At 33.3% G+C, this 11,748-nt stretch overlaps 3 protein-coding genes across 3 annotated transcripts; 1 reads left to right on the top strand and 2 right to left on the bottom strand.

Moving 5' to 3' along the window:
- Nucleotides 1–1,429: 1,429 nt before the first annotated feature.
- LOC132182223 (uncharacterized) lies at nucleotides 1,430–2,737 on the bottom strand. Its single transcript, XM_059595412.1, has one exon. The coding sequence runs from the start codon at nucleotides 2,735–2,737 to the stop codon at nucleotides 1,430–1,432; it is 1,308 nt and encodes a 435-aa protein (XP_059451395.1).
- Nucleotides 2,738–4,673: 1,936 nt separating this feature from the next.
- LOC132182224 (uncharacterized) lies at nucleotides 4,674–5,948 on the bottom strand. Its single transcript, XM_059595414.1, has one exon. The coding sequence runs from the start codon at nucleotides 5,946–5,948 to the stop codon at nucleotides 4,674–4,676; it is 1,275 nt and encodes a 424-aa protein (XP_059451397.1).
- A 2,334-nt stretch (nucleotides 5,949–8,282) lies between these two features.
- Nucleotides 8,283–11,349, top strand: LOC132182225 (glycosyltransferase BC10-like). Its single transcript, XM_059595415.1, has 6 exons — nucleotides 8,283–8,888; nucleotides 9,415–9,528; nucleotides 10,353–10,453; nucleotides 10,692–10,763; nucleotides 11,014–11,095; nucleotides 11,236–11,349. Exons 1-6 carry the CDS (start codon nucleotides 8,670–8,672, stop codon nucleotides 11,347–11,349), a joined length of 702 nt encoding a protein of 233 aa, XP_059451398.1. The 5' UTR covers nucleotides 8,283–8,669.
- Nucleotides 11,350–11,748: the final 399 nt, after the last annotated feature.

Consider the following 11,748-nt stretch of genomic DNA (forward strand, 5'->3'; position numbering starts at 1 on the left):
GGGGCAAATCATCTCTATTTTTTTTTTCTTTCTTTCTTTTTCAGCTTTGATGTGGTAATTTCTTATTAGATGGCACAAACAACCTTATTTATACCAAGTCATTATAAAAGTAATTCTCATTCTTTTAAAGCTTATAATCGATAAGAAATAACCGATCAAGCGTGCCCTCCCAAGATAACATAATTTTCAATAACAATCCTCAAATGATAGGTACTTTTTTTTGCCACTTGGGTTTATATTGAAATTTTTTATACATAAAAATAGTACGAACCCCAATATACGCATTCATTCATTTATCAATTGCCTAATTTTTTTCAAGATAAGTATGATTTCATGAATGAAACGAAACGTTGTTGAAAAAAAAAAGCCCAAAAGCGATTGTCAATCAACAACGTTAAAATATTTCTAAACCCTCTTTATTCTTTCAAGTTAAATATTAGGAAAAATTTTACTTTGGCCTCGCCCCTGAACTTTCACCTGATTTTACAAACTCCTCATGAACTTTCAAATCTCTCATTTTGGACCCTTGAACTTTCAATTACTCTCAATTAAAACCTTTATGTTAATTTTAGCCGTTAAAAATATAAAAAAAAAAAAAAAAAGACCAAAATATCCTTGATTTTCATTTTTTTTTTTAAATAAAAAAACGTTTTAGAAGTTGAAATTTTATACAAAAGTCAAGGGTATAAACGTCATGTAATGTTTAAAATCTGATAGAGGAGTCCATATTGAGAGTAATTGAAATTTCAAAAGGAGTTTATAGAATCAAGTGAAAGTTCAGGGGGCCAAAGTGAAGTTTCCCCTAAATATTACTACCTCACAAACCTCTTACAAGAAAATTAACTGCAAGCACCACGGCAACAATACTTAACTTGAAACAAGTTAAAATATCAATAAACTTCAATAAAATCCACGTAGAGCTATATATCTAGTTATTTTTAAAAATCTGTTAAAAACAGGACCTAATCATGAACTATAACCCAGTATCTAGTAAAGTTAGCGCGCGACAATTAGATCTAGAACAAAGAACATACATATATATATAATCCATTACTGTTCATTTTATCAACAATTATTTGTTATAATTTGATAAAAGGAATATAACTTAAACATTATGAAATCTCCACCTAGAATTCACCATCATGAAAATGAAATTAGAAGCCTTGATTCTAAGCAAGGTTGAAGTTCATTGTTGGATTCAACTCAAAACGATGAATAAATAAGAAGTAAGAAAATAAGACGCAACGAGTAACATGCAACACATAAACAAACCACCCGAGTAAAAACAATACTATAACATAAGTTGAAGGCAAAATAAATTTCATTAAACAATAGAAATAATGGAGATGAAGGTATAAAAGACAAGTGGCTATAGAATCTTTTTTCGGGCAGGCCTTGATCTTTAAATGAGAAGACAAGATAAAGTAGATTAATGAAAATGGCGCATAACCCAATGTGGCCAGGTCCTACCAAATTGGTGGAATTGTCCAAATAGATTTCCTCCTATCTCATAATGCCCATAATCATGGCACTTAAAAAAATAACCAGTGAAGTATATGCAGTTTGCTTTAAAATTAGGAAAGTCCAAAGCTGAAAGAGAGAGAGTTTGGTTGGAATCTAAAAACAAAACTTGGTCACCAATGCATTTAGTATGCTCCCATGTATTCCGAGAGAAATCCAGCCTATAAACTTCAAATTTCTCGATAGGAAATTCATCATCATCAGAAAGTGCAAACTTGTCTTCATTATTATCAATATCGGAACGAATAAGCCTACAAACCAATAGAAGATCACCTAATGATTCCACCAGATAAAAGTTTTTGTTGTATTCTTCATGTGGTAAAGAATCGGTACATAAATCCTGAATGTATTCACCATTTCCGAATTTGAGACGGTAGCTCTTAGGAGAAGAAAGATCAGCAAGATCATAAGCGAATAAAAAATTGGCAGTATGATTCATTGTATAGAACAATCGATCCTTGAAGTGTATGAGATTCCTAATGCGGTGAGTTAGCTTAACTGGCTGCTCTACAAAGGTCCATGACTTATCCCCAGGTTTACAAAAAAAAATACCTTGATACATAATAATATCAGACATAGCCACAACGATGCAATCATCACTTGTTGGAATAGATGACAAAACAATATAGTCTATAATCTGTGGACTCAAACCTTTTGGTGTCCTGGTATAGTATATTTTGCTTGGATCTGGATATTCGGCTTCTACTTTGAACCCATAATCGGGAAAAAAATTATCATCATCAGATATATAATCACTTACTTCATCATCTTCTATCTCTTCATGAGGTATAACCTTTATGAAAGGCAGTGTATGAATGGGAGGAAGCAAGATGAGTGGAGAGGTTGTGAAGGGACTCCAAAGAAAAATAGAGCAATCAAGACGGGAGACATAAGCTAGCCAACCGTGAGATGACCCAATACATAATGCATGATCAACCTCTTCAGGAATCTTAGTATTGGTATTTACAACCTTTTTGTTTATGTAGTCATAGAAACGGCACAAACTCCTGCCATCTTTATCCTTCTTATCATGAGGCGGTATAATCATCAATGGATATGACTCAGAAACACGTGCTGCTTCTTTAGGCGATGCCAATAATGATGATGATATTGTACTGTTTGAAGGCATCTTTCGCCCAAGAGTAGAAATGCAGAGATTAGCCTTTTTGGTACAAGGCCCAAGTGTAGCAACATGACACAGTGAACCTCTGGTCATGGGCGCCATACAACATTGATACGATAATACCATATTCATCATCTTCACCGCTCTATATACGAAGGAACCACATCAATCAGAACAATAAAAATAAATAAAAATGGAAAGTGACAAATAAAAAATGACTGCAGGAGTTCACGAATATATATATATATATATATATATATGTTTGCACAAAAGATTGAAAGAGAAAAAAGAGAATTAAATACTTACGCGTGTGATCGAGTGGATTAAGGCGGGATGAGAAAACTTCAATCTTTAGATCCTTGGGGCCGAATATGGTTCTTGAGTTTTTTGTTTCTTTGGAGAGAATGTAAGAAAATATGAAGGGATCGACAAGATATATAGAGGGGGACGGCTGGCTACAAATGGGGTAGCCTGGCTGCTAGGGTTTTGTGTCTCTCTTTATTCTCTTTAATTAATTTAGTTTTAGGAGTAAATGCATGGAATTTGAATTAATGAAATCAAATTTAATTTTGTGTAAAACACCAAAAAGAAGCGTGCGTGTGGTTGATTTGGTTCTTTCTAGAATGTTGAGATTTTATTGATGTGTTCATATATGTTATTCATCTATATATACTGAGTTATTAGGTGATAAATCCAAGGATTGATTTTTTAAAAAATATATATATATATATATATATTAGGTACTTTCGTAGTTTTTTCCTTGTGTTTTTCGGGTCCTAAATAGATATTATTTTTGAAAAATCAGTTTAGAGAAATAAGGGCCAGGTGGATATTATTCTTATCATCTTTTTTCTTTTCTTTTTTATGAAAGATTGTTCTTATCATCCTATCCATTGTTGTTGTCTGAAGTGGAAAGGAGTTGAACATTTTTATTTTATAGCCTTTAATGGATACACCAATTTTGGCCTGCCACCCAATTGTTTAAGGTGGAATTGAATTTTGAAATGAATCATTTCTTAAATGTCGTGTGATTGCATAATAATTTACAACTTACCAAATAAGATTTTAATTAAAAGAAAGATCTCATAGAGCATATGTGTATATATAAAAAATTGTTCATATATGCTAAGGCCTCTCCTATCTATCTATGCTTGCTATTTTGCTCTCTTTTTTAGTGGCTAAAATTCAATAGCCATGGTTAGAATAATTATTAAATGATTAATTTTACCAATTCTCATAAGCTTAGCGTTTAATTATAGAATCAAACTCCTTCTTTCTCCTTTCTAATGGGCCTTGACTATAAAAATTATTTATTGGTAAACGATGTTCCCTTTTTCCTTTCTCTGCATGGAAGAGTTGAGTTGGGATAGATGGCATCATCTGAGAGAGGATGGTGCATGTGGATTATTTTAATTACATGAATGGAAAACCCAAGGATTGTTTTGGTTTATTCTTTAATTGGACGTACTGCTGGCTTGGAGCCCCACCAAATGAAGGTATGTGCGTGGGTGGATGAAGCCTTGTGAAATAAAAAGAAAACGAAGTGCTTTTACAAGGATTTCCATAACAATACTTTCCATAACAAGAGTGAATTTTCTAAATATAACTAAAAATTTGACTTGCTCCAAAATTTGCATAAAATTTGTAAAGAATGAAAGAATGTACGTACTGCTACAACAATTCCTATCTAAAAAATAACAATATTATACAGCCTCGCTTTTTCATAAAGTATTTCATCAAGAAAATGAATTAGAGGCCTTGATTCTAAGCAAGGGTGAAGTTCATTGTTGGATTCAACTCAAGCGATGAATGAATATGGAGTATGAAAATAATTAAGACAAAACAAGTAACATGCAACACATAAACAAACCATCCGAGCAAAAAGAAAACTAGAACATAAGTTGAAAGCAAAATAAATGTCATTAAACAACATAACGAATGGAGATCAAGATTCTACAACATGTCGTAGAATCTTTTTATGGTAGGCGTTTGATCTTTAAATGATCATAAAACAATATAACAAACAAGATTAATGAAAATTGCGCATAACCCAAAATCTTTCTGGGTGATGCGCAAATTTAAATTTTCTAAATGTAACTCCTTCTAACTCGTAATGCCCAAAATCATGGAACCCATAAGGAGGATATAACATATGTGCTTTACAAGAATCATCCGTAAAGTATATGCAGTTTGCTTTCAAACCAGGAAAGTCCGGAGCGGAGAGAGAGAGAGATTGGTTAGTACCTAAAAACAAAACTTGCTCACCTATGCATTTCGTACGCTTCCAAGTATTCCGAGAGAAATCCATTCTATAAACTTCAAACCTGATTGTCTTGTCTGGAGATCTACCAGAAGAGGTGTTCTTATAATTGTCAATTACATGCCTACGAACCCACAAAAGATCACCTAATGATTCGACCAAATAGTGTCTTTGATCGCACTCTTCCCTTGGGTATCCTTTAGCTGAGGATAAGGGTTTGAATTTGAAAGAATTTTTGACATGGTAACTCTTTGGAAAAGAAAGATCAACAAGATCATAAGCGTATAAAATAAGCCCACAATCGGATACAGCGTAAAAAAATTGGTCCTTGAAATGTATGATATCTGCAATGTGGAAATATTTCTTAAAAGGAAGGTCTATAAAGGTCCATGACTTGTCTCCAGGTTTACAAAAAACAATATTGCCACAAGTACTGAGATTAGACAGAGCCACTACGATGCAATCATCACTTGTTGGAATAGATGAAAAAATAATCTTGCGAATAATATGCCTCAAACGTTTTGCATATTTTCGGCTTTGACCAAGATATTCACATTCTACTTTGAACCCAAAATCATCATCACATTCATACGCTTTCTCTTCATCCAACTCTTCACGAGGTAGTGTATGAATGGGAGGAAGCGAGATGAGTGGAGAAGTTGTGAAGGGACTCCAAAGAAAAACGGAGCAATCGAGACGGGAGATATAAGCCAACCAACCATGAGATGACCCAACACATATTGCTTGATCAACCTCTTCAGGGATCTTAGTATTGGTATTTACAACCTTTTCATTTACGTAATCATAGAAACGGCACAAACTCCTTCCATCTTTGTCTTTCTCATCGGCCGGTTCTATCATCATCAATGGATGTGACTCAAAAATATGTACAACTTCTGAAGGCGATGCCAATAATGATGATGATGATCTATTAATAGAAGGCATCTTTCTCCCAAGAAGCAATGGAGTAGAAAAGCATAGGTTAGTCTTTTTGGTACAAGACCCAAGTGTAGCAACATGACAGAGTGAACCCCTCATGAACATGGGCGCCAAACAACATTGATACGATAATACCATATTCATCATCTTCACCGCTCTATATATATGAAGGAAACGTATCAATCAGAACAAGAAAACTAAATAAAAATGAAAAGTAAAATATATATATACACATCAGCTAGCATATATAAAAAATAAAAATAATCAGCACATAAAAAAAAAAAAAAAAGAAGCACAAATGACATATTTTACATTGTACACGTGACTACACAATTTCGAGAATATGTTTGCACAAAAGATTCAAAGAGAACAAAATCAAAATTAAATACTTACGTGTGATCGATCGAGTGGATTTAGGGATGAGAAAACTTCAATATTTAGATCTTTGGGGCCGAATATGGTTCTTGAGTGTTTTTTTTTTTTTTTTTTTTTTTTTTTTGGAGAGAATGTAAGAAAATATGAGAGTTGAAAGAAGATGAAGGGACAAGAGAGAGGGGGGCGGCTGGCTACAAATGGGCTAGGGTTTTCTGTCTCTCTTGATTCTTTTTTAATTTCACGAGTAAATGCATGAATTTGAATTAATGAAATAAATTTAATTCTGTGAAAAACACCAAAAAGTGGCGTGTGGTTAATTTGGTTGTTTCTAGAATCTTGGGTTTTTATTGATGTGTGCATGTTTTCATTTATACTGAGTTATTAGGTGGTAAATCCGAGGATTGATACATATATATTTTTTTTTTCTTATCATTCTAGCCGTTGATGTACGTTGTTGTGTGAAATGGGAAGGAGTTGAACATTTTGATTTTTGACATGAATCATTTAAGTTCTTAAATGTGTGATTGCATGAAAATGTCTCCAATTTACTACTACTACTTACCAAATAAGCTTTTAATTCAAAGAAAATCTCATACAACATTTATATATATAATTGTATTTTAACAAGTTTCGAAATTTTGAACTGTTTTTACCACTTTTTTTTTTCTTCTTCTTCTAATTGAATACGTTACATGGGATTTTTTGTAGAACATTGGGTAAGTGGCGGCTAGTGTTTTTTGTTAAAAATAAAAAAAATTAAAAATTAAAAATTAAAAAATTATATATCTATTATTTTTGGAAATTTAGTTAAGAGGCATGTTACACATTTTCGTCTTTAAAGAAAAATGATAAAAATCATCTTTAAGAGAAATATTACACAACCATTTTTCAACCTCCATTTTTTTTTTTTTTTTTTTTTTTTTTTTACAAATTGAATAAATCAACCATTAAATTTGTGGACTCATGTGCACTCTACACAAATTCAATGGTGGATTTATCCATTTACTATGGAAATGGTTAAAATATGGTTTGAAAAATAATTAATTATTTTATCTCTATTAATCCTATTAAAAATAAATGTGTTGGATGAATTTCTTTCAACTCAATTAAAAATTAAAATAAAATAAAAAAATCTATTATATTCCAATAATGAGATCCATTTGATAACACATTTCAACTTCCTTAGTCAACTAATTATATTAGTAGGTGAATTGCTTGCATTTTAAAACACCACACATGTTTTAATATATGGCATTGCTTCAAATACAAAGCCTCAAGGGGTAATCATTATTGAAGCCTAACAACTTCGATTGGTGGTTCTTCTGTTTCTCTCATTGTCTCTTACCATGCCAATAAAGATAAGCATAATTGCCATTGATTCCTTTCCTTCACAAATATGATACACGCTACCACCACTATTTTGCCTCATTACCCATAAACAAGAGGGAGAGGAAAAAACAATATAGAGGAAATTGATATTATAGCATTTTATATTAGAAAAACACAAGAATATTAAAAGAAAATTATTACTCTAATCAACATTATTTGTGGTGAAACTAGCCTCTACTAAGCCTTAAGGCTTATTACGGGTTGAGAAATCGCCCACTAGTTAGAATTCTCAAAGACCGACTTCATAGTTAAGTCGGCTTAAGAAATTGGGGATTACTGGTGTGCTAAGACCCTGTTGGGCCTATAATGCCTGTTTACCTTAGGGCCTCTATGGCCCAAACACGACAAAAGCTCCACTGTTAGAAGGATCCATAAAGATTGATGTTTTAAAACAACACAATTTTAGAAGAGTATGTTGACAAAAAAAAATACATTTTTTTTTGGAAACTTTTTATTTTGAAACCGCCAAACCAAAACACGCTTGACCACAAATCAAATAATAATTATAAAAATGAGTAATTAAGATAATATTATTAGATTTTTAAAGTCATAATTTTGTATTTTCAGGTTAAATCATCAAAGCTTCCTTTAAAAACTCTTGTCAACATTTTATATGATAAATCATCACCACATAATCTGAAGAAGAATTTGATCTCCCACCTCTCACGCAACCAACCAAAAAAACTGGCTACTTTACGACACCAAACTGATAAAAAAAGAAAAGAAAAAGAAAGGAAAGGAATCTCGATTGCGAAGCGAAGCCAACTCAGTAAGACTCACTCACTCTCAAGTCTTCTCTCAAGTCTCATTCATCTTTCTCACATTCTCTCCGGAACCAAACTTCCACGAGATTCTCGAACACCTTTTCGCAAAAATCGAAAACCCACACCATTTCACTTCACAACCTTCTCGCTCCACTGAGAGACTCTTCATCGTTTCCAGTCCACGGAATCCGAATTCCCACACCTTGAATTTAACTTCCGAATTTCGCAATTCTCGCCAAAGATGGATCCTGAACTGGAAAACGATGATTGAGGAGGATTGAGCGAAAGCCGGAGCTAAATGAAGCGAAAAGTTTCGCAGCAGAGACCTTGGTGTTATAAATGGAGGAGGAAGCTTTTCGCGCTGGTATTGCTAGGGTTTTGTTTCGGGACTACCGTATTAATGATGCAGAGCCAGTACAGTCGGATCATGACGATGGTGCAGAGGCCGAAGATTGCGTTCTTGTTCATCGCGCGGAATCGGCTTCCTCTGGACATAGTTTGGGACGCATTCTTTCAGGCACGCTTTCTTTCATCAATGTGAAACATTTGTGTTTTTCTTTCCGCAATTATTACTGGCTGTACCTTTTCGATTAACACAATTTCCATATTGCTTTGTATATTACGATTGCTTTGTTCTTTGGAAATGTAGCACTGTGTGTGTCTAACATCTGATTAGAGAGAGAGAGAGAGAGAGAGAGAACAATTAGATAATTAGGCAAAGTATCTATAACAATAATAGTAATTAATTATTTTATTGTGTAATTTTATAATTTGCCGTGTAATGAGTATAACTGATTCCGTAAAATTTGGGAGTGAAATTGCCCACGATCACCTTTAAATAGGTTGTATGCTCATTGAGAATGGGTTTGGGTGTTTATTGGTAATATCGTGAGCTCTAGATATGATAGTGTCGATAGTCTTTGCTAATAATATAGAAGCTTTTTTTTGTTTGATTGTATAATTATATAGAAGCTCTTACGTGTAACTATGAGCTATATACAGTTTTGCATGTGTATTGAAGAAGTAATTATCTTGTTTTGCAGGGAGGGGAGAATAAATTTTCCATTTTTGTTCACTCTAGACCAAGGTTTCTGCTCAACAAGGCAACAACAAGATCAGTCTATTTTTTCAATCGTCAAGTTAATGATAGCATACAGGTTCTCATTTCTCCCATGGAACTTATATAGATAGATACCACAATCCAGTTGCTTGCATAACATGTGTTCCTGCTGTTCTTTATTAAGTAACAGGCATTCAGAAGATAGTCTTTTAGGGAGACAAAAGGTTGCTATAAGAGATTGAGGCAATTTCCATAATGTTTTCCTGAAGAATTTCATGATGGACTCAACTATGTTCTTCATTACTGATATGAAAGCCAACACCTTCCTTCTTTTCTTTTTTCCCCAACTGCATGTATGAGTGTGTCTTTTTTCTTTTCTTTTTTTTCTTTCTTTTTTGGTTGTTTTTTCCCCATTGTGACTGTTAAGTGTAAGCGTGCATGTGCTCTTGTGTGCATATTCATCATGTATTGGAGATTGTAGCTACAATGTACCCTAGGGATCTCCGTATATTAAATGCACTTGTTTGTGTGTGTACATGCATGTGCATGTGTGTAATATAGTCTTGCACCTCACTTTACTGTGGAGGCAATGTCTAAGCATTTCAAAACATGGATTTGAATCCTTAACTACTCAAACAACAAATGAAGCAGGTTTTGAGATTAGGTGTTGAAACACAACATAAATATATTTTGAAATAATTCTGTCACATAGCTCATCAACATGATGATTTAATTCTTCTAAAACCTAAAAAGTCCCAAAAGTAATGTCGATTAAGTGTAGCTTAGATGTGTGAATTTATCTAATGTACTTTATGCGTCATCTTAGCTTGTTCATAATGGAAACGTTGTGATCAAATATAAGTTTTCACTATGCTATTTTTATTGGCGCGATACTATTCAGCTCATGTTGTTATATATCAGGTAGATTGGGGTGGAGCCAGCATGATTGAGGCAGAGCGGATATTACTTAGGCATGCACTTGAGGATCCTTTTAATGAGCGCTTTGTGTTTCTTTCAGACAGGTGACGATTGATCTCAATACTGGCTGCTTTTGTGTATGCTGTGGCATATGGTTGTCTTGTAGTTGCAAGTATTTGACAGTTATTATTAAGATTTTTCATTATGTTTGCATATTTAATTTGTTAAGAGATGGTCAGTAAATGCATCGAAGTCTTTTTGATGGTTATTTACAGTAATAGATGGTTATTTTTGTGTTATTTTGTTATCTAACAACATTTCAGTTACTTGATCTTGTCTCAGCTGCATTCCTCTATACAACTTCAGCTACACGTATGACTATATCATGTCCACGTCACATAGTTTTGTAGACAGGTGAGTGGTCCAGTCCTTAAACAAATGTATGCATCTCCATCTCTCTCTACTCACACAAATAATGTATGTATGCATTTCTTGAGTAGAGGAATCCATTCCATCTCCTTCATTATTTTGGGCTTGGTTATAGCCTATAGGAGTCAGTTTCCAATGCTTCTATAAAAATATGCTTAGTGCATTCTCAAATCTTTGCACATTTTACATTGGTCACTCTGACTAATAATTTTTGACAATTAAATGCTGGAAACAGCTTTGCTGATACAAAAGAGGGTCGCTACAATCCGAAAATGGCTTCTGTTATTCCAGTTCATAACTGGAGGAAAGGATCTCAAGTAAGATTTCAATTTATTGGATTTATTGCTTCCTGAAGCTCAATGAAAATCTAGAATCGGAACAAAAAATAATGCTTGAAATTTTCAAGTAGACAATCTGTTCCTTGTCTGACTCCTCTCTTTGCTTTGTCTTCTTGCAGTGGGTTGTTCTGACCAGAAAGCATGCAGAAGTTGTTGTGGAAGACAATACTGTCTTTCCTATGTTTCAACAGCATTGCAAGGCAAGTTATCTTCTAATTATGATTTGTGACTAGATATGAGAGAAGAGCACAGCCTTTACTGTGATATGAATAAATAGATTCTTAAGCTTCCTTCATTACATTATCCATATATTGTTACACTATATATTCACGAAGGACGGTGACTTTTTATCATTTGAAAAATTGGCGTTATGTACTTATGTTCCTTTTTGAAAATGAAGTTATGTTAAATTCTCTTGTGTGGATGTTTGGAAAGTTGAATATTAATTGTAATCTTGGGCTTGCAAAAAACAAAACCATGATGTTTAAGGTTCTCTCTTTTTTTTTTTTTATGAAAATATATATATATATTGAAAAATTGCTGAAGTATGGTGAAGTATGGTGACTTTTTATCATTTGAAAAATTGGCATAATGTATTTGTGTGGATGTTTGGAAACTTGAATATTAACTTT

The sequence above is a fragment of the Corylus avellana genome, chromosome ca5 (genome assembly GCF_901000735.1).
Source record: "Corylus avellana chromosome ca5, CavTom2PMs-1.0".
In the NCBI taxonomy this organism is placed as follows: Eukaryota; Viridiplantae; Streptophyta; class Magnoliopsida; order Fagales; family Betulaceae; genus Corylus; species Corylus avellana.